We start from the raw sequence: 24,108 nt of genomic DNA, 5'->3' as shown, positions 1-24,108 counted from the left end.
TAGCAATTTGTTATGGCTATACATTTGACAAATAGTTATAAACAAGTCTCTTTATAGGGAAATACTTGCTCTCAAGTTCACATGAATGTTTTTATATTTAAGATGATCACATGTTTAAGATTATATGAGAAAAGCCAGACTGTCAAAGTCTTTGCGTAGTAAATACATCAGAGGAAGCAGCCCCCCCGCCCCTTTTTTTCTTATACTGTAATGTGATATAATTTATAATAAGATCTGCATGCAAATTGAAAATAAATAAATAAATAAATATACATATATATAAAAGGACAATGTTTAGGACAATATCTCTGGCTCTCAACTTTCTAAGAAGTACAAATAGGGTTTCATCTAGTTGTGTACACAAAAGGCCTACTTTTGACAGCAAACGGGATCTAGACAGACTGAAGCACTGGCCAATAGGCAAAGGCATGACATTCAACAAAGGAATCGCATGTGTTTATCTAAATGGAGTGTTCGTAAAGTCTAAGTAAAAATTTCAGCATCTGTTGCCATGACTGAATTACTAACTTGATCAAATACTACAATTTTAATGATTTTTTTTTTAATTGTAAGTTAAATCACAGAATCACTTAAGTTGGAAAACACCTTCAAGATCATAAAGTCCAACCTTCAAACTCATTTCTGGCTTATTGAAAACAAGACATGCTATCACACCTCAAAGCAGTCAATCAAATGATGCTGATTTATGACTTGACTTGAGGAACAGTCTTCAGATAAAGTTGTATCTTTTTTTCTTTTTTTTTTTAATATGAGATCTACAGAGTTTACTAATCTTAGCCAAAGAAAACATTTACTGTATTTAATACAGCACCAGATGCTTCTTGTTTTGCTGCCTTTCAAAAATTAATGACAAAAAAAAAAAAAAACAAATAGAAGAGATGATCCCAAATTTCCATTAAAGAGTTAACAACCTTTTTTTTAAAAAAAAAAAAAATCTTTTAGATAATTTTTACACAGACTAGGTCTCAATGAGACCACAAAACAAGATGAAGTTGAAAAAAAAAAAAAAAAAGGTTATTAGTTAAAGAAATTTGTGTGTTTGCCTCTTCACCCCCCAGTCATAACATATTGGAAAACTTGTTTTCATATGCATATATAACTCAATAATATTGTTCATTTTTACAAGCCAGTCAGGAAAAAGCACTTCTAGATCTATGTAAAAAAAATATTAAAAAAAAAAAGTTGTTTTCAGGAAAGGTGAAATAATGGCACTGGGTACATATTTTAATATCCAAATAATCCATATCCAAATTTAGCTCCAAATTCCACCTTTGGAGAAGTGAGAATTTTTATCCTTTGGCTTCTGTGGGCTGTGACTGACTTCAGTGTTTGTCTACCAGCTTATGTCTGTCTCCTTAAGTTGTCACTTAGTTTTGTAGCATTGGCAATAATTAATAAAGATTTCATAACGATGAAAGGGTAGTAATTATAGTATCTTTAATGTTCCATTGCCAAAAGAGTAAAGCTATTTAGAAAATAACTTCAGTGAGAATTTGTTAATTGATGTACAAAGTATACAAATGGATTTTGAGTCAAAAATGCTACTTCTAGTATCAAGAAAAAAAATATCAAAAACACAGAAAATAAAGTTAGGCTCAAATGTTGGCCATGGTTAAGCACTTCCAGTTTCTCTTGATTTGAACAGGAGCCACAGAAGCATAATTTCGGTCCCTTGTGAACTGGGGTAGCCATTTGCTGCAACTATTTCCATTTCTGGCATAAAAAGAGGTTGCACGTTCAAGCAGAGAGAGTAAGACATAAGATTTAGAATCATAGAATCATAGAATATCCCGAGTTGGAAGGGACCCATAAGGATCATCAAGTCCAACTCCTGGCACCGCACAGGTCTGTCCAAAAGTTTAGACCATGTGACTAAGTGCACAGTCCAAACACTTCTTAAATTCAGACAGGCTTGGTGCAGTGACTACTTCACTGGGGAGCCTGTTCCAGTGTGCAACCACCCTCTCCCGGTGAAGAACCTCTTCCTGACGTCCAGCCTAAACTTCCCCTGCCTCAGCTTAACACCATTCCCACGGGTCCTATCACTGGTGTTTACGGAGAATAGGTCTCCTGCCCCTCTACTCCCCCTCACAAGGAACTTGTAGACTGCAATGAGGTCCCCCCTCAGCCTCCTCTTCTCCAGGCTGAACAGGCCCAGTGACCTCAGCCGCTCCTCATATGTCTTCCCCTCTAGGCCCTTCACCATCTTCGTCGCCTTTCTCTGGACACTCTCCAACAGTTTCATGTCCTTTTTGTACTGTGGTGCCCAGAACTGCATACAGTACTCGAGGTGAGGCCGCACCAGCACAGAATAGAGCGTGACAATCACTTCCCTTGACCAACTAGCAATGCCATGCTTGATGCATCCCAGGATACGGTTGGCCCTCCTGGCTGCCAGGGCACACTGCTGGCTCATATTCAGCTTGCTGTCAACCACAACCCCCAGATCCCTCTCTGCAGGGCTGCTCTCCAGCGTCTTGTCACCCAGTCTGTACGTATAGCCAGGGTTGCCCCGTCCCAGGTGCAGGACCCGGCACTTGCTTTTGTTAAACTTCATGGGGTTTGTTAAACTTCATGTGGTTAGTCCAGTGTCTGACAGTTACCCAGGGAGAACTAAGACCTACATTTTAATATGTTAATGTGTTTTGATCATAAACTTTATGCTTAGCACAAACAGCTTGAATAGGAAATTTGTCATCATATAAGAACAAATATTGTATATTTATAATCATATAATTATATTTATATATTTATAATCAAATTTGCATGCATATGCCCTCAGTCTCTGTCCTTAATTTCCTTTTACTGTAAGCAAGATTTACCACAGTTTTTTGAAATATTAAATTAACTTTATTAAGTTAATTAGTAAATATTAATACTGTTCTAAACTACTAACTGCAAATTACATTTCAAATGAAAATATTAATTTTTAATGACATAAAATCTAAAAATCTGTTCTTAAGGAGAATTGTTCATTCTATGCAAACAGTATTATTACAATTACATATATAAAATAGACATACTATATTTATCATGAGACTTTCATAGCCTTTGGCTTCTAGATAGGTTAATAAATAATTCAAGGATGTGACTATTATGGGTAAACGAACGGCACCACAAAGGTTTATTCTTGATAAATACTTTTTTTGGCTTTTGAAAAAAGAATCAATTCCTATTGATCCATGCATTTGCAGCTCAAGTTGTTTTAAGTGTTTGAACATAACATCTTCAGACAGAATCTTAGGAAACAGCATCGTTAAAAACAAAAAACTTCCCCCAAAATTTAAACTAAAAGAAAAATGTGAAATGGACAATGTATTTTTAAAAATTTTAGTCCAAGAAACATGTCATATAAAAAGCCATGTAATTCTGTAAATTGATTTACAATCCAGTTAATAAATGTAATAGAAATAGAGAAGTACTGTGTGTTCCTCACCATTAGAAAAAAATGCTGTAGTCATCAAACCTAGGTGACGTGAATACAGCACTCAGATTCTAAAAACAATATTCACTTTTGAAGAGGGGGAGGTAAAAAAAAAAAAAGAAGAAAAAAAAAAAGAAAACCGACACTCAGCATAGCCCCATGGTCATCATAGTCTCTTTAGTGGACATCTCACAACTTCTGCCAAAGCAAAAAAAATAATACATCCAGATGGAACACTGGTCGAAAAACTAATTGGTATACAAACCATATTCTCATTAAAATACAACATTTTATATTTCACTGTGGTGAAGAGCATTTGGACAAATATCATTTTCTACTTTTCTATTGGTCAGAATTAGAAGCAGCATAGAGGACAAATCCATTGAACACAGGGGACAAAATACTGCTGCCCATATGGTAAAAACTACTTGACATGTATCTTGCATGTTGCCACTGAGGTGTGACAGAACTTAACTTTAAACTAAAATTATAAATTTCATAAGGATTTGGCATTTATAAAACACAGTAAATACAAACCGTTTTTAGCAAGCAAGACAGGCTTTACCTACATTTGCAGTAAAATATGTGAACTCTATTTTTTCCAGTAGAATTATTAGCATTTATACCCTGGATACCTGAGTCTGTTCCCATGATCTTGATTTAAAATTCTGACGTGGCTCTAGTCCTATCTGATAAGAGATAGAACAATTCAGATTGGACAGGAGCTCAGGAAGTCACCTAGTCTAACCCTCTGCTTAAAGCAGGGTCAGCTATAAGGTCAGATCAGGTAGCTTAGGGCTTTAACTAGTTGGCTTATAGAAAACACCACAGATGGTGACTGCACAACTCCTTTGGTCAACTTGTTTCCTGGCTTGACTATCCTCAAGGGGGAAAAGTTTTTACTTAAATCAGAAGAAATTGATTGCAATGCAATAAGCTTTTGTAATCAATAGCATTTCCTGTGTGAGTAAAACTTTGCCATTAAATGAATAATTTAAGCTGCACGCAAAGTGATACTGGATGCAACAGGAGGAAAAAACATTCATTTCACGCTGATAAGAGAATAGCAAAGTGAAAGAAATAAAAGGCCTTTTAAAATACAATTTAAAATTTTCATGTTATTTCAGGAATGGAAAGGCCAAACCATGTTGTATTAAATATTTAAAAGCCTACGTAGCATTTTTGTTAAACCATGGCCAGTACAATTTGATTTAAAACCATCATCCCTACTCAATATATAAAGGCTAGGTGGAAATCCCCATGAAAGCTTCAAGTTCCTTAAGAACATTACCCTAAAGCTAAAGAATACTGCAAGAGATAAAAAATGCACTTTTATGTCTGAATCCTACATGTTCAATGAGAATTTCTAATGAACTGTGCAGAAACTTTGGTTTACTGACACCACATAAGCCTCACTTATTTTCATTTCTCTAAATGGTAGCATAAGTTACGTTACAATATGCTGTAAAAGCATACTGTACACAATAGATACCTTAAAGATTCAGTTAATTTTTTAATTAGCAGTCTACTACTTGTCTAAAGCTATAGTGAAGAATATTAACTCTCACTCAGCTTGTAAATCATTGCAGCATAGTCTTATAAAAGATAGATGTGCTTGCATTGACTGCATTAAATAGTGTTCACATTACAGTAATACAAGATCCCTTTTACTTCAGCAAGGGAAGGCAAAAGGTTTATACAAGAGCATAGAAAACTCGGTGCTAACCTCGTTAAAGAGTAACGCTACAAATAGCTGCATCTCCAGTTCCAATACATCAGGATTACTAGCTTCCAGCTGTGAACACTAACTGCTGTCTCATCATTAATGTAAAATGTATTAACAGCTGTAAAGTTCAAAATGGAATCTTACAAAAAGATTAATCTATGAAGAAGAAGCACAAGAAGTAAATAACTGAACAAAAAGGAAATACTTCCCCCTATTGCTTTCAATATAAACCTATGGATCCCAACCTGTAATTCTTAACAAAGAATTATAAAGAGTTTTTCATGTTGCAAAGTAATTTTTGTCTGTAAACTCATGGCTGAGTTGATTAGCAGTCTATCTGTGCACTCAGATATGCAGATGGTGATCCAGTACCTTTTATATAAAAGGACAGTTGAGTCAGCAGAACATCTTCCCAAAAAGGGAAGGAAAATAGGAGAGGATTTATGTAATTTGCTCTATTTTTATATACTCAGCATTCTAGGGAGGAAAAAAAAACTGAAACAATGAGATCTATAACACTTCACATATTTATCTAGCTCAGTTACCCAGCTTTATTGAAAGTATTGAGAATTTTCTTATATAATTATTTGGTAACTAATTACTAATTAACAACTGAGAAGGTTGAAAGAATTCAGTGTTCACTTGCAAGAATAAGGATGAAACACAACAAATACTCAGGGAGGCTCAAGCTGTGGCATAGGAACTGGCACATGGTTTAACAAAAAAAAAAAAAGTCCACCCATCCACTGCGAGAACATCTCCAAACAAAACAGAAAAACAATAAAAAACAAAACACAAACAAACAAAACAACTTACACCTGGGTATAAATTAGGGCTGGATTTCAGACGTGACTTTCACAGCATCTCAAGCAGTTAACCTTGAGCTGACAATTAGTATGTTTGTCTAATAGCAGTAGAGGACTCGGATTCAAAGCTCAAAGAAGAGGTGAATGACTGTCACTGTCCTTGAAGTCCAGTGATCCTGATGAAGTCCTGATCCGCCAATGCTTTTGACATCTTAAACACCACTGAAAGTTATCTGATATGGATAAAGCTCTAGGGAAGGAATTACTGTGCTAGAAAGATAAACTGTTGTGAAGATTAGAAGTGAGAGGGCCTTGGCAAAGCAGAAAATCTATTATAATCCTTCAAATAAGCAAGACAAAAGAGCCAAGTGCTGAAGAAATACCCAAACCCAAAAAGCACAGTTAGAGCTATGAATATGAATTACTTATTTGGTCTGGAAAAGCAGAAGGTGACTGAGTCTTGACAACTGTATAATCCATCTGCTTTCCATTTTTCCATACTTAAGTGGTGTATCATCTCTACCTGGATGTTTTGGAGTCAAGTGTGCTTACAGGAGTGCGTTTTTCTCACTAAAAATGGGCAATAGAGGGGCAGAACACTGCCATGCTGTTTGCAGCCACTGGTGATCTTATATGCATTCACACGTATTGATAGTGAGTCCCAGAAGAAAGCTTCTACATCGGTGCTATAGCAGGAAAATAATGCCTTTCATTTACTGGGATTTAGATTCAGATAGAACTAGTATCAAATTAAATGTTTCATTAGTATCACAAGCAAAGAACTGATACTAATGATTAAAAGAACAAGGTCAAAAAGTAAAAGAGCAATCACAAGTCAGGGAACATGACAGACTTGAAAGTGAGGACCCATTATACCACCTAATCTGACTCCAGTTGCAGAGAAACAGTTTTTCATTCTGCAGAACCCAATGTTTTCAATTTTATTATGGGTGTGGATCAACAGTATACATCTTTGTGAGAGAAGCTTGCTAGTTTGCAGAAATCATACATCCTTATCCTTATACCACAAGATAGCTTGAAATACTTGCCACTGAAAGTCATAGTTAAAAAATAACCTTTTTTTATGACCTGACTGATATTTCTTAATATAAAATTATGTATTCATGTAAATAACTCCTTTGCTGCCTTCTGCAAGAAATAAACAGTTGAAAATCTGTGACTCAGTTTTCCAAGTTAAAAAACATGCCTTTGTGCAATTGAAGTTTTCATGTCTTGTTATTCTTTATTTTTACAAACAGGCTTATTAATTCAATACTACTTTGTAAGATTAAGACTTGTACCCCAAACCACTTCATGGCATAATGGTAGGATCAAAGATTGAACAGACAAATAATTGATTGTGAAGCTTAGATACCATTTCCAAAGAGATGGGCATCAACAGCAATGAATACAAGAACATAGTTACAAGGTACAGAAGTGTCCCATAAAAGGGAAAATGGACCTTTGCAACATAGATACTTAGCATCTTATTTTTGAGAACAATTACAACTTGAGCAAATTTTACACTAGTAGTTGAAACAATTGATGAAAAGCAGGATTTAGGACAAGGTTGGGCAGATAGTCATTTAAGAAATTCTTTCTGTAATTTTAGGCACCTGCAATAAGATGATCAAGGTAACTACAACAGTGAGACTCAAGTCTTCATACCAGTAAAGCATATTACTTGGATTTCAGCTGCTAAAACCAAGGAAACCACGAACTTACTGTGGCTGCAGATATGGCAGTTGCTTAAAATGTGCTTGGTGATCAACCATACTAGAAAAAGGTACTTCCATACTACAAAAGCCTGGAATGAAAACCACAGGTTGAAAGTCTCCATGAAAGAAAGAGCGCTTGACTTTTCTCTGGGCTCTCCAGCACTGTCAGATCACAGAAACTCTGAACAATCCAGCACTAGAATAAGCCTCTATAGAAACCTGCTCCGTCAAAATCATATTGGTTATAAAGAACACTGCAGTTCTGCCTGAAGCTGACTAGCTGCACCATTCAGAAGTGATCGTGTTCATCAGTTGGTACAGAATGATCTACAGAAGTTAGGAAAAACTGTCTCAGTTCAACTGTAACACTGGATTATAAACAAGTGGCGTCTATCTGGTTGTGTCACACTCTATACAGAACACAGAATGTAGGAGGTAGGAGGAACTATCTCAGCAGCACCAGAACAAGGTGCCAAATATCAACAAAATTAGAAGTCAGCTATGCATCTCTAACGTGTTTTCTCATAAGGAAATGTCCAAAGGATTCCAAAGAGATACTAATAAATCTACTCATGTACACAATAAAAATACATAGAATGAAGAGTCAAAACTTACTGCGATCCAGTGGAGCGTTCCAAAGAGAGATCCAAACTAACCAAAACCCAGGACAAATGACTTTCAAAATCTACTAATATAAGCTTGTTCCCACTGAACTTCCTGGCAAGTTTCCACTGATATCAATGTTATAGGAATGATCTTTAATACTGTATTTCAATGTCTAATCTATATTACTGTTATTTTTTGGCACAATTCTACTTTGGAATGTGGTAGCGTGATATGAAAAGCGTGTTTTGTTTGCAAACTTGGAACAAAATCTGAGTTGGACTAGATTACACAATGAAGAAGCCAGCGAAAGGGAATTTGACGCTCACCATTCTGGCAGAAAAAAAAATGAGTTTATCAAAACTAGAACATTTAAAATACTTTGATATTGTTATTTGAAATGAAAATTGAAAGGGAGAAAACAGAGGTGTTAAACTCTTCCAGATTACAGATTAGTTTGTTAATGAAACTACCTTCTTCAAAGTCATGTAAAGCCAGTACCCTAAAATACTGCAGAATTAAAAAGAAGTCTCAGTGGCTATGAAACAGAAAAGCTATTAATCCTTTATGCTAGCATGTTAAATCTCAAACTACCTGTGACAAATCCTGTATTTCTTCTTCATTCTTAGCTATTACTGAATTAAATGGGAGTTTCCATTTTCAGCACAGTATTTAAACATGTTCTCAACTTTATACACATGGGACAACCTAAACCCTTATCTAATTTTGACTTCAATGTAAATTAAGCATACGTTTATGACATAGCAAGCACTCTGGTGTTTTGTTGAATTGGGAACTTGACTTCTACAGATGGGAAAGAGTCTTTCTGACTTTTGTTCTCAGAAGTACTAAATCCTCAGTTTTATCAGGTTGTAGTTTCACGTCTTTAGCAAAATAGGGATAACAGTTCTTTGACAGCAAGAGGTATCATTTGAACCAGTCTTTACCAAGGACAGCACGTGTGAACAGAAAAATGGAAAGAAGCATAATATGAATCGGATTCTTTCCTCACTATCACAAAATCATATGATGAGTATTTTCACATTATTAGCGTGAGCATGCATACAGAAGATAAAGAGGATCAAAATTAAGTTTGACTAACATATTTGTGCTAAATTCAGCCAAACATTAATGCTAGGAAATATTTACATTTACAATTACATTCTGGGATTGGAGTTAATATACTACATATGAAGTCTGAAATACAACACTGGGTTTGGAAATACCTGCTCATCACATGAAGTAATATGGACATTAATGTTTTGCTCCCCCTACTTTAGCAATGTCTTAGTTGTGACTTGTTAATTCAAGGATCATGAAGTCTTTGATCCTTTTCTGGACCCGTCAAATACTATCAGTCAATACAAAGTGGGGGAAAGGCTGTGATGATGAAGTAGGTGTTCTTTCAGACAGAAGTGGGAGGAAGTCATCTTCTCTGTAAGACTTCTGGTTGCCATTGATCAAAGACAGAGCAAATTCAATGACCTAGAATTAGAAGGACCTACCAAATGCTAATAATTCCATGAGTCAGTTAACCCACTGTATTTCTTTATTCAGCATCATAAAACTGAGTTGATGTTGGTTAAAAAGAAAATATTTCCAAAGGGGAAGGTAGAAGTTGCTTGTTTCACAGAATCGTCTAGGTTGGAAGAGACCTCCAAGATCATCTAGTCCAACCTCTGTCCTAACACTAACAAGACCTCCACTAAACCATATCACTAAGGACTACATCTAAACGTCTTTTAAAGACCTCCAGGGATGGCGACTCAACCACTTCCCTGGGCAGTCCATTCCAATGCCTAACAACCCTTTCAGTAAAGAAGTTCTTCCTAATATCCAACCTAAACCTCCCCTGGCGCAACTTTAGCCCATAAGAAGACACTATAACTTGCTATAAAATAAAAAAAGAAATAAAACTTTTACCCTAATGAAGAGGATCTTTTCTCCAACTCTGTATCTTCCTTGTGAAAGGCGCTCCACACAGAATTTATTAGGGCATTTACAAGGTGGATCTTCAGAAATGTGTTTAACCTGATAAAAAAAAAAAAAAGTTATTAACAAAACCTGTTTAAAATAGCATCTGTGGCAAAACATTCAAGAGGACATTTACCATGACATGATAGCATTAATCTAAGTCTTCATTGCTGGCATTTTCCTCATTTTTCTTCATTTCCTTTTCACCTTTTCTTTTTTTTTTCTTTTTTTAATAGTTTGGTCTTGATTTTATTTATTTGTTTTTGAGAAATACTATTTCACGTACCACTTCTTTAAAGGGAGCATTGTAAACCCTTCACTCAGATCTAAATTCTATTGAAGTTATTGAGAATTTCACATGAATTATGAATGAAAAAATCCTGAATGAGAATTCAGGATTAGGCCCTTCTTGCACTGATGTGAATGCCACTGTAATATTGTTTAAAAGATTCAGAACCTGAAAAGGGTTGCTTACTTCTTTGGAAACTGAGGAAAAATATCTGTGAATGCTTCCCTGTCTTTTCAGATCACTCACTGACCAAAAAGATCTAGAGTAACTTCTGAATACACTCAGCCTTAGGATGGCTATAGAAAGCGCTGCATAGATTCATGTGCACATTTAGATTGCGCGTGTATGTCTTTCAGGAGCTGCACCAAATTTAGCCAGACTCAAGAATCAGGAATCAGTCGCACGTTAGCCTTGAAATATAAGCTATGTGAAATCAATTAAATAAAATGTTAACATTATATATACACATGCATGCACGGTTCCTTATAAGCCTTATATATTAAAACAGATCTTGAATGTTGATTTTTAAAATTATTTCCATAATCCCAGACTGTGGTGCTTCCAATGTCAAGGAGGATTTTACAGCTGTGAAGGGGTAAAAATAGAGACAAGTGTCATAGTTCAACATAAAATTTGTAGTGTTTAATTGAAGTCTACAAACACTTCGACAATTTGAGTTTAGCATCAAAATTTTGTAGATACATACTCAGTATTTTATGGTGAATCAGCTCAACTGTCAAAGTACTAGTACAGTTGACAGACAAAACAAGGGTGTCATAATAATGCATTTTGCCTTCTAAATAAATACAATAAATACAGAAGCATTTTGGCTTCTGGATAAAAGTTATCCGATACTTCCACTTTGCACTTTCAAATAGTGCACTTGTACCTTAATTAAAGGTGAGCAGAGAATATTCTGACATAGTCATGCCAAGATGCTCTTCAATATTGCTAACTACCCTTTGATGATCGCCAAGTTAGGGCATTATTGCAATCAAGGGTAATTTTAAGGGGCCTCAAGGCTGCTCTACTTCGTCAATGTCAAACATGACTACATAGCCCCAGCAATAAGAGCTGAGAAAAGACAGATGAAAACAACCTTCCTGCTTTTTGTCAGCTACATCTGCTTGACTTCAGCCTCTTGTGAAAATGTGGCCCTGCATATGCTACCAGAAACATTAATATTTAGTGAAAGTTTATTTTGCGCTCTTCAATGATCTAAAAGTAGCACAGCCATCAATGCTAAAAGAGATGCGGTTGAGAAACTTATTTGGCATTCCAATTGTACACAGGAACATCATTTTCATACACTGCAGTTTTCTTTGATGGAAGCTGACCTAGTATGTGGGTGTCAAACAATGCAAAATGCTGAAGGAACTTCCTAGAGGTTTTCTCCACGTCAAATAATACTACAAAGACGTTTTGAAATCCAGATTGTCTATCAAGGCCTTGTAAAAGCAGTCTGAAGACTGGGAAATAATCTGCTCAGAACAGCTAAGAAATGAACATCTTAAACTTTTTTAAGAAAAAAAAAAACGGGTAAAACTATGGCAATATAAGAGGTATTTTGGTTATCTTGAATAAATTAAAAAAATACTTGTGAAGTAAAACCAAAGTTTTTCAAATACGCTTTTAAAAGAAAGTCATAGAATGTTAAACAAACTGGAAAGAAATTAAACATTAACCAAAATTATTCTTTCTATACTGGACCGGTGAACAAAAATGCTTTTGAAACCAGCCCTCATTACCAACATGAAGGCCATCTAATTATGTCTGAAGTTCTTCAGTCTTGTTATCTCAATAACTTCATTACCTTGCAGAATAGTTTTACTACGTACTTTTTTGTTTGTTTGTTTGCCTTTAAAAATAGGGCATTATATTTTTGTGAAAAATATTGCATTTAAAAATTTCACTTAGGAAAGGGATTCTGTGTATTTGACACAAAAAGTGTTCCTTAACTATTAGATGTTTTGTCCTCAGTTTCAATGTACAATCACTGCATTATTTTAAGACCAGTTATTCCAGTGATTCTTATGAACAAATGCTGAGTGTTAGCCTCCATTTTCTAGAGAATCAAATTATTTAGATGGTCAGCTGCGATAGGAATAATATCAGTGAAGCAAGGATCCGATGACTTAAATCCAGGGTAGGTTTCTGAGGGTGCAAAAGGTGCATTCCTATATCTCTTGAAATGTAGTAGCATCCTCTAAACACTATCCCTATCCTTTTGACAACGGCCCTCTAAATGCTGCTTGATAATCAGGGATTCCTGACATAATATCCTATCACAGTTATCACCTCTGAGGATGGTCTTGAAATTTCCATCTGAAAATGGGTAAGGTGAAATATGCCTTAATTACTACATCTACCAGGGATAATCTATGCAAGCAAAAATACAGCATAGTTGGACCTAACAGGTTCAAGGCTGTTTTGAGCTGTGTAAGCAAAATAGAGCCCTATTAGAGCTGTGAAGAATGAAAGCCAACAGATTTATACCAGTGTAAAACAGCGGATAATGAGACCTTCGTTGCTGATCCTACTATTGAGGCTTCCATTACCTTACAATCCCAAAGGATACAGCAGTATTATTGAGTGGAATTTGGAAATCAAATAAGGAAGCAGAGGGAAGAATTATATCCTATTTTATTTTGTGTCTGGACTCTACAAGCACTGCTGCTATTTTATGGTGCAAGTGTCTGGGGCAGTGAGGGTCAAGAATCTAGCTGGATGAATTCCATTATGTTTCTATCCCTACTGCTTTCTAAATTAAAGGAGGTGGTTGGAGACAACCTTCATACTCTCTCTTCTGTTCCTACAAGATATGCAGTCACCACACTCCTACGCATAATTGTTCTTTCTCAATTCTGTTGAAATATACATGAGTTCTTTTGCAAAGTTGTGGAAGAAATACAAAAAAAAAAAGTTTAATTATTTGCACTAAATAGTACAAAGTATTTCAATAAAATGAATAAACATTATATTCCATCTGCTCCTTCTAACAAAAAAGTGGCACATGGATTTTTCAAGAAGTGCTTTTTAACTCCCAGGTGGCACATCTACCTTGTAATATAACAGTTACTATAGTAACAGCTTCTTTTTATAGAATATATTTGTACTTTTCAAGTTTAACCTCTTCCTGCTCTCAAAATGTGTCCTTTTCATCTGATTCCAGTAGTTTCAAATGAACCCCTCTAGAGACTGCAACAGAGATATGAACACTACAGTATAATGCAGAGTTTAATAAAATTCAAAGCAAGATGCTTTCTAACAATGAAGAAAAGATCTTCCCCCACCACCACCATGTGAGAAACATGCAGAACAGCAGAATAAAAATTAGGCTGAGATAACTTCAAAGCGTTTGTTAACTGTCTGTACAAGTCAGTATGGGCCAAATCTCATAGTCCTGACTCAGTCCTTTCTCAGACAAAACATCAAGTGGGAGTTGATGAATAAGAAGTGAACAGAAAAACACAGAGTAATAAGAAGGGAACTTGGCCTTAAACACTAAGCTAGGCTAAACTGCATATCTCCTACACAATGCTACATTTTTTCCAAACTTCTGGCAGAAATAATTGCGGTCAAAAATAAATTAACTCTATCAGTCTGCAGATCTCTAAAGTACAGTGAGATGTAAAAATGAAGCTTCTGTGTGTTTTGCAAGTAAGTGCATACAAGAATGGACCAGATGGGAAGCTTTTCCCCACAACTTACAGCATCATCCAACAGCTTCCCTGTGCTCTTTTTCCCTGGAGACTTTGTTGGTGAGGGTGAAGGAGATGGGAGGGGGGCTGAAAGCGTTTCCTCTTGTTCGATCTCTTTTTCCAACTTTATTAATCCAGGAGGCTCCACCCCAAACCTTTTAGAAACACACAAACAAATTACTTGTCCTTATGTATTTAATGTTTCACAACAAAATGGTGGAGAGTATTTATACTTCCTATATCGCACTACTGTGCAATAATAGATTGCTACATACTTTAGTAAACAAGTACAAAATATATCAATCATTGATGCCATCATTCCAAATCAACACAAAGAATGAAATTAAGCTATATCTTTCAGTTAATTAAATGTACAGCCAGTGTAGTTCTTCAGCTTCTCTGTCTGATAACGTATGGTAGTGACTGAGTAATTTATGAATGACAGTAGGCCTTAAAAATTGCTCTACTGTGTAGGACTGGTTCAAGTTCAGCACATTAGCAGTTTTTGTTGCTGTTGCTTGGGGGGGGAGGAGGGAAGGGTCTGTGTTTTGTTTTGTTTTTTTTTTTTCTTCTTCAAATCACTTGACATCTTTGATTTTCTGTTAGTATTTTTCATAGAACTACAGCTGAAAAGGAATTAAAGATTATCCTGGGTTCTAGTGTTGCACCGAATTTACAGGCATATAAATGGACACACAGCCAGTATTTTTCAGAATCAGCTAGTGCTTTTCTTTTAACCTATTTTTCACAGCCAATCTTCAGACCTCTGCTTACAGTGGCAAAATACTTGCAGCTCCAACCAAAACAAATACAAGCAGCTTTGGCATGGAGCATCTCAAGCACAGAACTTGGAGAGCAAAGCTCTTTAAAACAATGCCTGCTTTTGAAAGTTTTATGGCAAATGATTAAGTCAGTATCTCACAGCAAGCAACAGAACTTGGACAGATGTCAGGAGTCCAAAGGCCCATCCTATTTTCCTAATCACTGATAATTCCCCTCTGCTTTTTTCTGTGCCAACACTGAAGAACAACAAGAAAAACAAGGAAAAAAAAAAAAGATTTCCTTTTTTGGAGTAGGGCTTCAACTTGATAAAGTTATCATGCCATGTAGATTTCTCATAGCAAGCAAACTACTTGCATAAATGAAACCATATTTTCTTCTGTAGAGAAGTCCGTAGACCAGATGCAGAACTATGCTGACTTATCTAGGTAAAGATCTGGACACTGAAATATTGAGTGGAAACAAACACATTATTACCATGTAATCTAAATACTCCACAATAATGTTAAATGCATACAGAGAAAGGGCATAAACACATATACTGTCTCTTTTTTTTTTTTAAATAAATTTTAATTTAATCACACTACTGCCTAGTAAATTAATATAAAGAAATCTAAGAACCAAATCTGTGCTTGTATTGGCTTATAACTGGTGCAGTCTGCCTAATGAAAAGTCAGCCAACATTGAAGCAAGCACTTATATACAATCCATTTACTTCCTGTCTGTCTGCAGATGCCGACAGGCTGTAAATCATTAAATTCCCGCTGGGCCCTAAGCCTACACCTGCATGCAACCTTACTCATCAAATAAAACTCTTCCACTCTTCTAAGCAATGCTGCTTCTTAACTTCTGCTGCTTTCCATGATCTCCAATTTTTTATCATTGTAACAGACTTTTAAAGTTCCCCGTGCTTGTTGTGTTCTAAATTCCTCTGGTGCTGAGTTGAAAAACAAACAAACAAACAAAAAAACAAAAATACATGCTTTTTTTTTTTCCACACGTGGAATCAACCTGTATTGATACTGAATGGATCAACCTGCTGGGAAGCTGAAATGGTAAAAACACATCTTTCTGAGAGGGCTCTGTCATGCAGTAGAGGTGCAAACTCTGTTCTGGAAGGTATGCTGAGAATTTCCTTTTCTGCTCTTTTCTAGCCTGCTTTCTCATAACGACAAATGAAGCAGCGTTGGACTGTAACATGATCTCCAACAGACTTCTTAGAGGTCCACTTCCCATTTTTACCAAGGAAAAATTGAATACAATACCAGAAATCTTAAAATTGCTCAACAGTAATTTCAAGAGATCTATGGGGGTTGTCTAGCCCCCAGAGTTTAATAGTTACGTAAGAACTTCATTCCTTTTGCTGCATTTCCAGTCAGAATTTCTCTTGCTGCCTCTCATCATTTCAGAGCATAGCCCTAAAGGAGTTGGCTTTACTAGACACCTCCATTGCACCCCCATTGGGTAGTACAAGACAGCAACTGCATCCACCAAGTCTTCTTCTACGGTCTGAAGAAATCCACGTCCATCAGCCTTTCCTCACATAGAACCTGTTCCAACTAACAAGCACTTCGCTCAAGCTGCTTGTTTTGCTCTTACTAATGCAGCCCAACACACATTTGTCATCTTCATTGCCACACGGGTATCCTGATGACTCCGGGCCACTTCTTGGCAGACTCTCAGGCCGTTTCTTGCATTGCTGCTGCTGAGATGGTCTGTTCCTAACCTGTACATAAGCATTCTACTCCTGGTGCATGCTTTTGCACTTGCCTTTTTTTTTTTTTTTCCCAACTCCAGAATTTTTCTGTCATTCTATTTTTTCAACATGTCAAGGTCCCTCTGGACAACTTTGCTCTCCAGTGTGCGGACTTGTTCCCACAATATCCTGTTCATCTATTAATGTGCTGAGGCTGCCTTCCATCACACCATCTAGACCATTAATGAAAACGTTCAAGCAATTGTGTCACCAGTATAAATCACTGATAAATGCCATTAGTAACCAGTGGGGCTGACACTCTGAGCTAAGCAGTCACTACAGTTTTCCACTTGCCATGTAGTCCATCCATCTAGTTCATCTCTCTCTAATTTGGTTAAAAGGACACAACGAGAGATGTGTTGTTAAAGTTGTTAAAATGCTGTTAAAGCATAGGTAAATTAGCAACCGTCTACCCTCATCCACAGAGAACCTGTTGAATGACTTCAAGTTGAGCAAAACAGAGCTCAATTCTGTCTCTACCTTGAATGATGCCCATTCTCTTTCATTTGTGCATCAAACCCAAGAAGACCCTGAAGACTAACGGTAATCTAGCTGGACATTAGTGTTCTCAAAGCTGACTCCTTGTGACGAATAGGCCGCTTTGAACATATCTTTGTGCTTTTAGAACAGAGAAAGAAGAGGAAAGTAAAAAGTTATTCAGTGTCTCATTCTTCTCATTCTGTAGAAGCACACAGAGGCACCTTTTCAAAAATCCCTGTGATAACTCTTCGGGAAAGGAGACCCCAAAAGGCTGTTAAAAGACCTAGTTTGCTTTACAAAGCAAGCATACAACTGGCCTCATTCCCATTTAAAGCAGCACAACGTTTTCTTTCCTATGCTTAGTGGAGGGAACTGTCCATTTTCTTTTTCAATAATAGTTTTAGTTTACCACAGATCAATCAAAATTGCCATCAAATAAGTACTTCTCATTTATATCAACCTATCAACCATCAATTATGTTCCCCTTGAAGAGTTTTTGTGCCCTTCATAAACTTAAGAGATTATAAATATTTTTACTTGCTTTCAAGGAAGAAATATTGGAGCAGAAACAAGTATAGAGACATATGTTATTTGACCTCTAAGCTGTAAATAAAAAGTGAATACAGTAACATAAATATAATCTGTAAAACATAATAATGATGTATAATAATTCCTGCCATGTAGAAGTCAGGTTGTTTTCTTACCACCATCGCTATGCCAACTTCCACTGGCAACAAAGGCTTTTTTGAAACTTCACCAAGAGACAAGTTGAGTTAAGCAGCTTCCCAAGTGAGTTGCATTCATAAAATACGAATGCCTATAATAAAATTTTGCCATGAAAATACTAGTTCTTTTACTAGGAATAAGTGGAGGCCTCCTTCATACTGATTGTAAACACACACAAAAAAAGGCATTTTACTGAAATTAATGAAACTATTTAAATAAGGCAATCCACTGCAATAGACAGGGCTTTGTATAACTGCCGTTACATGTATGACTGGGCAGCACTACTGCTGTTCAGATATTTTGTTGAAAATCTTATGCACTGCTCTGGTTATTTCTGCATCTGCAAAAACAGAAAAATTGCATTCTAATTACCGTCATTTTGATTGTCTAGAAAAAGTCACTGGTGTCTTGCAGGCAAAAATAATGCTAAAGGGTACTGAGGGTCCCGCCTGACTAGGAGCATCTGACAGAGATGGAACGCAGACTGTTAATTCAATTCTTGTCTTGATTCTGTTGGTGAGAATCAGAGCTAAGTTTATTTAAATAAATGAGGTAAGAGTCAGTGTCGTTTAGATCAGATTTAAGATATTTGAAGACTGATTTATTATCAGCAAAGCTAATGAAATCTCAATTGTTTATAGACAGACATGAGTATTAGAAAAAGAAACAGATCAAAGTTTTATTTAGAAATAATTCTCAACCGTTTCCCCTCCTAATATAAGGACAGCCAAGAAATACACTCACTGAGGTGAAGGTATAGATATTTTATTGTATGTGTTTATAACTGCCTAAAAGATATTCCTGAGTGACATCAGGTTTTCCTTGAACCTAATGAGCATAAAAGTTAGCTTGGGATGTGCTGATTTAGTAAGTCTCTCAATAGTCAGTGCTGTCAAGAATGTAAATATTTCTTCATTCTTTAAATATTTCCACCTACCTTGCTGCAATCCTTCCAAGTTCCAGCAAACAAAGGCACACTTCTCTTGGCTGCTTGTGGAGAACTGGAAAAGAAAAATGAAGATGGAAAACATATAAATAAGAGCTATTTTAGAGATCTTTGTGATGAACAGAACTGAATCATCAACATCTATAACTCTCAATGCAGATAAAACTTGCTTTTTTCTTTAGCTAACTGGAATTTTACTTACTGGAACAAAAAGGATGGGATCAAGGACTGTTTCTCAGAGTGCAGATGATTTAGGAAGTTCCCATTTAGTTATCGTTTAATTCTTTTGAACATAAAATTCTAAATCATTGGAAAATTATTTGGTAACCTACAATCAGTTTGTAAAATCCTAAAAATAATAAAGAGCTCTGGCAGAACACTAAGATTAGAAGAAGATCAAAAATAAATGAGCAACATTTAAATGAAGTTTGTTTGTTTGTTGTTTTCTTTAACCCTATAAACTAAAAGAATTCATATCCTTTACATCACTGTTTTTCTTAGCCAACTTAAATCAGAAAAACTACAAGACTTCATTAATATATCTCACTGTAAGTTTGGTCCTGAATTTCTCATACATTTCTTCTCAAAGGAAATAAAAATGTGAGTAATTTAGGAATTAAGCTCATCATAAGAAAACCGAACCAAAAACTTGCTTCCTGTAATATATATATACACACACACATGCAAATATGCAAGTTTTTATGCTTGAATTCCTCATGACCTGCAATTTTTAAGCTTCAGAAGAAGCTGTAACACACTATGAATCTATGTACTTCTCATTCAGAAATATCACCATTATCTGAGAAGATTCTCTCTCTCTTTTTTTTTTTTTTTAAACCTCAGATAGGTTGTTTTGCTGAGAAGTCCAGTAAAATATATAAACAAAAAACAAAATCAGGATATAAGGAAAGCCCATGACTCCTTGGGGAATCAACTCCCACAAAATCCTCAAAGAAATACAAGAAAAGAGAAGAAAAACAAAACAAAATAAACAAAAAAAAAAAAAAAAAAAAAAAAACAGAAAAAAACAGATGAACCATGAGAATTATGAGTACATTGTCATCATTTCTCCAGTAGTACCTCTTGCAGCATAACCCTCACATTTTGGATAAACTTGAGCTTTTAGAAATTCCCATGCTAACTGAAAGATATGTACCTTATACTTCCAATTGAACTGACACCAAAAAAATAATTGAGTGAATATTTGTACCAATCAGAAGAAAAAAAAAAAAGAAAAGGGCAACAAAGTTTATGTGTTTTCAATGAGTTCAAGCTGAGACATCTGTGGTATAAATGTTTTGGTTGTCTAATGACTCACCTAACTGAAATGCATGAGGAAAAAAATAATATATATATATATGTACACACACACACATACACCTGAAAAACATACTTCAATGTCTAGTTAAAACTCAAAGTCGTTGCTTTGTCCTATAACGTATGCATGAGACCCGGACTTGGAATCCAGAGTTAAGCACCTCTAAATAACTAATGCCTACTGGGGCCAATCTTCAGTTTCTGCAACTTCAACTTCTCGCTCCACTGACTTGAATAAATCTGTGGTAAATTACGTGAGTTGAATGCTCGCCCTTAAGTCTTTTACTAGCGTATATGTAGCAATTCAAGATGTATGCATTCTTCCCCTCTAATCTCATCCAAATATATTTCCAGAAGTAAAACTGCAGAGCATGAAAACTAAAATGGCAATATACTAGGAAAAGTATTTTTATCCTTCAGACATCTGTTATTAAGAATATAAAAGACGCAGACTTGGACATCCAGCTATTCTCAATATTCTTCCTTGCCACAACACAGTAATTTTATGAAATATTTAACCTTCACTAGCAATCAATATTTTTCAAGTGTTATATTCATGGCTCTCAAAAGATATTCTGCTGCTTTCATTCTAAAAGCAGTTAGGACTACTCCAAAATAAAACTTGATTTTAAAGAACTAAGACATCTCAGACTACGAGTAGAATAAACCATTTTTGGAATAGTCAAAGGGAGTTTCTGAATTGCAATTCACACATATACACATCTGAATAACTTTTGGAAGGGAGAAGGAAAAGAGAGCCTCAAGTAATATTACTTCCAAAAGGATTCATAGATATTACTCAACAAAGACTTGAATAAGAAAAGTATAATATTTTTATGTCAATGCTTAAAGCTCTTCTACCTAAACGAAACCCAAAGTTCTTTCACAAATCTGACTCAAAATAGTCTAGACACATTTCATGCATTTCACACTGAGCAATGTGAAACAGTGAAATCATTGTTAGAGGATGAAAAGCTGTGCAGGCAATAACCAAGCATAAAAACAAACATCTGGTCACGCGATAAGAACAGGGTGACACAGTGCTTCTCACAAGGCAATGTTAGCATTCCTGAGGACTATACCAGCATATGTATTTGAGTACTTGAGAGACAAACAAGTGTTTCTTTGTATACTGCAATACACACTGGAAATAATTTAAGATTCTCAAAACAAAATTTTTGGTATTTTCCAAAAGCACAGCTGTATAATGGGCTACCACCTCACTAGTGAATGTTCAGGAGTTAGAGCGAATGCCACAGATATGAAAGACTGCATTTCTATACCTATCCTGGTCGTGATGTTCAGTAACTTTGACAAAGCAAACAAGACGACTGCCTTTTGGAACAAGTAGCACTTCCAAGTGTCTCAATTTCTGAGTATACTCATCTTGAGTATAACTCACGTCTTGAGCTATTCCACAGTAACTGAAAACTTGATATTTAAAGTCACTTTCTAAAGGCTGTCTCCTCAGCTTTATGTGGAAAAAGCTACCTTTACATTTTTTTTCCATCTACAGAATGCAACAAGCAACATTTCTTTCTCTTGCTGTTTTAGTTTTACATATGGAAGTTGCAAATTCGTTGATATTTTTAAAGCAGTCTGAGACATCTGATAGAAGAGGTGGCAAAAACTATTTCATAGACACTACACAGCATGGAATTCACTTTTTGTATCATTTGGAATCAGTATGGCACTAACAATAAAATCTGTAAGATTCCTTGTAATTCATATTAAGTTCTTACACTAATTGTACTGCAGTTCATGGACAACTGTATACTCACATGTACACAGTTTTCTTAACATATATTCGTACAGACATATATATTGCCAATATCATTTGTGGACAACAGGCAATTCTTTCCGAGGTGATTAGTTACAAGCACAGGTCGAAATGCAACAACTGTGCATATGGTTTTCTGTTATATATCCTGTGGGAAAGGCATCCATCTTTTTCTGAATTACTTGAACCTACATTAGTATTTGCTTTTTGGAAATGGGCACCACATCTACTTTTGAGCATGACCAGTTACTCAATCCCAGATATTTTACATGGCAAACATACATTTACTATGGGTTTTTTTGTTGTTTTTTTTTTTGTGTTTTTTTTTTTTTTTTTTTTTTGAAACTGAAGCAATTTATATGCAGTTAGACATGGTAAGCACTGAAAGCTGAAAATGATGTTTTGAAACCATCTGCATTCTAGGTATAGTCACATACATCATTCACTGCACATCATTTGAAGTCTACAGCATGACTCATTTCCACACCAGTGCTACTGTATGGTGTGAAGAACTGAAGAAAAAAACAACTGTGGAGATCTCTCTAACATTCCTGTGAGGCAAGTGTAATTATCTCCATCTGATACACGGAATTAATGTACATGCATTAGAAATAAAAATGCACACTAATTTAAGTGTTATTTAAAGAGACATACTGCCTGATCTACAGGGTACTTTCATGTTTCCTAGCATTACATTTTTTATGAAAGCAAAGTCAACACATCACAGTGATCCCATTACAAGGTCTGGTATGGTTCATACCGCTGCCATAGTCACTTGTCAAATGCTATTCAGTAGCAACATCCAAAAGCTGTCTTTCAACATCTTATATTATTCTCCAAACATCAACATCTTCAGATTTTTGCAACAAGTGAGGCATGTGAGGAGAAGACCTACTAGTAACAGTTTCCTTCACTTCCTGAACCAATCACTAGCAATACATGGCAGGAGCAAGGTCCATTCCAAAGGGAGCACAGCTCTTGTAGGGAAAAGATAGACCATGACCACATGAAGAGTTGATAGATATATCAAACAGTTAAAATAATTAAAGTGGTAGAGCCAGCCTTAATTATAGCTTAAGTACTTCACTTTGCATCAACACAATTTTTGTATGCCATTTTGTATGCCATACATTTTGTATGCCTGCAAATAGGAAATGTAAATGTAGAGGCCATACATGCTACATAGATCTACTGCAGAAGAAGGGAAATAGCTGCCTTGCCAGAGAATCTTCCTGTTATTTGCTTGACAAGAAAGCAGTGTGAAGATTTACCAATAGTGCATTAAGTCCACCTTATTTTAGATGTCCTGACAATTACAAGGCCTTTTGCTTTCCATCTCATTTATTTCAAATCCTTATCTGTTGTCATTGCCTGCATCTTTTCCAGCTATTGCCAGCCATTTTTTTGCTCAACAATGCTTTCTTTTCAGCTCCTAACAAACCTCTATCCCTGCCACTCTCTAGTTCTATCTTCTTTCTCCACACTGCCCCCATTTTTTTGCTGCCCATGTCTCCTATTACAGGCTCTCCTCTTCCATTCACTCACTCCTTTTTCTCTTTCCTTATGTTTCATTTCCTTCCTACCTGCTTTTCACCACATTTCTACATCTCCCACCTCTCCCTTCCCCAGTGCCCAGACCCTAGCAGGGGAAGCCAGAGAGCAGAGGAGGAACAGCCACTGCTTTGAAGTGCTGGTCACCCCTGGGGCTGTGAGATGACAGCATGCACCCTACACATGGACAGCACATGGCTGCTGAGCACACTTAAACTAAGAGTGTTCAGAATAAGAAACATGAGATATGATTACTTATTTTTAATTAAAATTTGCAGAATGTACATCCATGATACAGGAACAAAGCCTTGGCTCCTAACATTTTAAAAGCCATTTTTAGCAGAGTCAGGGTGGTGTTCTTTTTTTTTTTTCATATATAATATATACGCACATATATATAGCTATATATTTTATATCTCAGCCAGCTGAATCAAAAAAAAAAAAAAGTATGTGATTTATTCTTCTAAAGCATTTCCTAGCTCACTAGACATGAAGAGATAGAGGCTTAAT

At 35.9% G+C, this 24,108-nt stretch overlaps 1 protein-coding gene across 5 annotated transcripts in view; it reads right to left on the bottom strand.

Moving 5' to 3' along the window:
* Nucleotides 1–24,108, bottom strand: part of GAS2 (growth arrest specific 2) — a 93,287-nt gene that overhangs the window by 28,582 nt on the left and 40,597 nt on the right. For all 5 annotated transcript variants that reach the window (XM_040558381.1, XM_040558379.1, XM_040558382.1 and 2 more), the window contains exons 5-7: nucleotides 18,942–19,005; nucleotides 14,273–14,417; nucleotides 10,222–10,329 (exon numbers count right to left, since the gene is read on the bottom strand). In XM_040558381.1, coding sequence (XP_040414315.1) covers nucleotides 10,222–10,329; nucleotides 14,273–14,417; nucleotides 18,942–19,005 — 317 coding nt within the window. The remainder of the gene's footprint in view (nucleotides 1–10,221; nucleotides 10,330–14,272; nucleotides 14,418–18,941; nucleotides 19,006–24,108) is intronic.

Source organism: Cygnus olor, chromosome 5 (genome assembly GCF_009769625.2).
Source record: "Cygnus olor isolate bCygOlo1 chromosome 5, bCygOlo1.pri.v2, whole genome shotgun sequence".
Classification (NCBI taxonomy): Eukaryota; Metazoa; Chordata; class Aves; order Anseriformes; family Anatidae; genus Cygnus; species Cygnus olor.
This window is presented reverse-complemented; position numbering and strand designations above follow the sequence as displayed.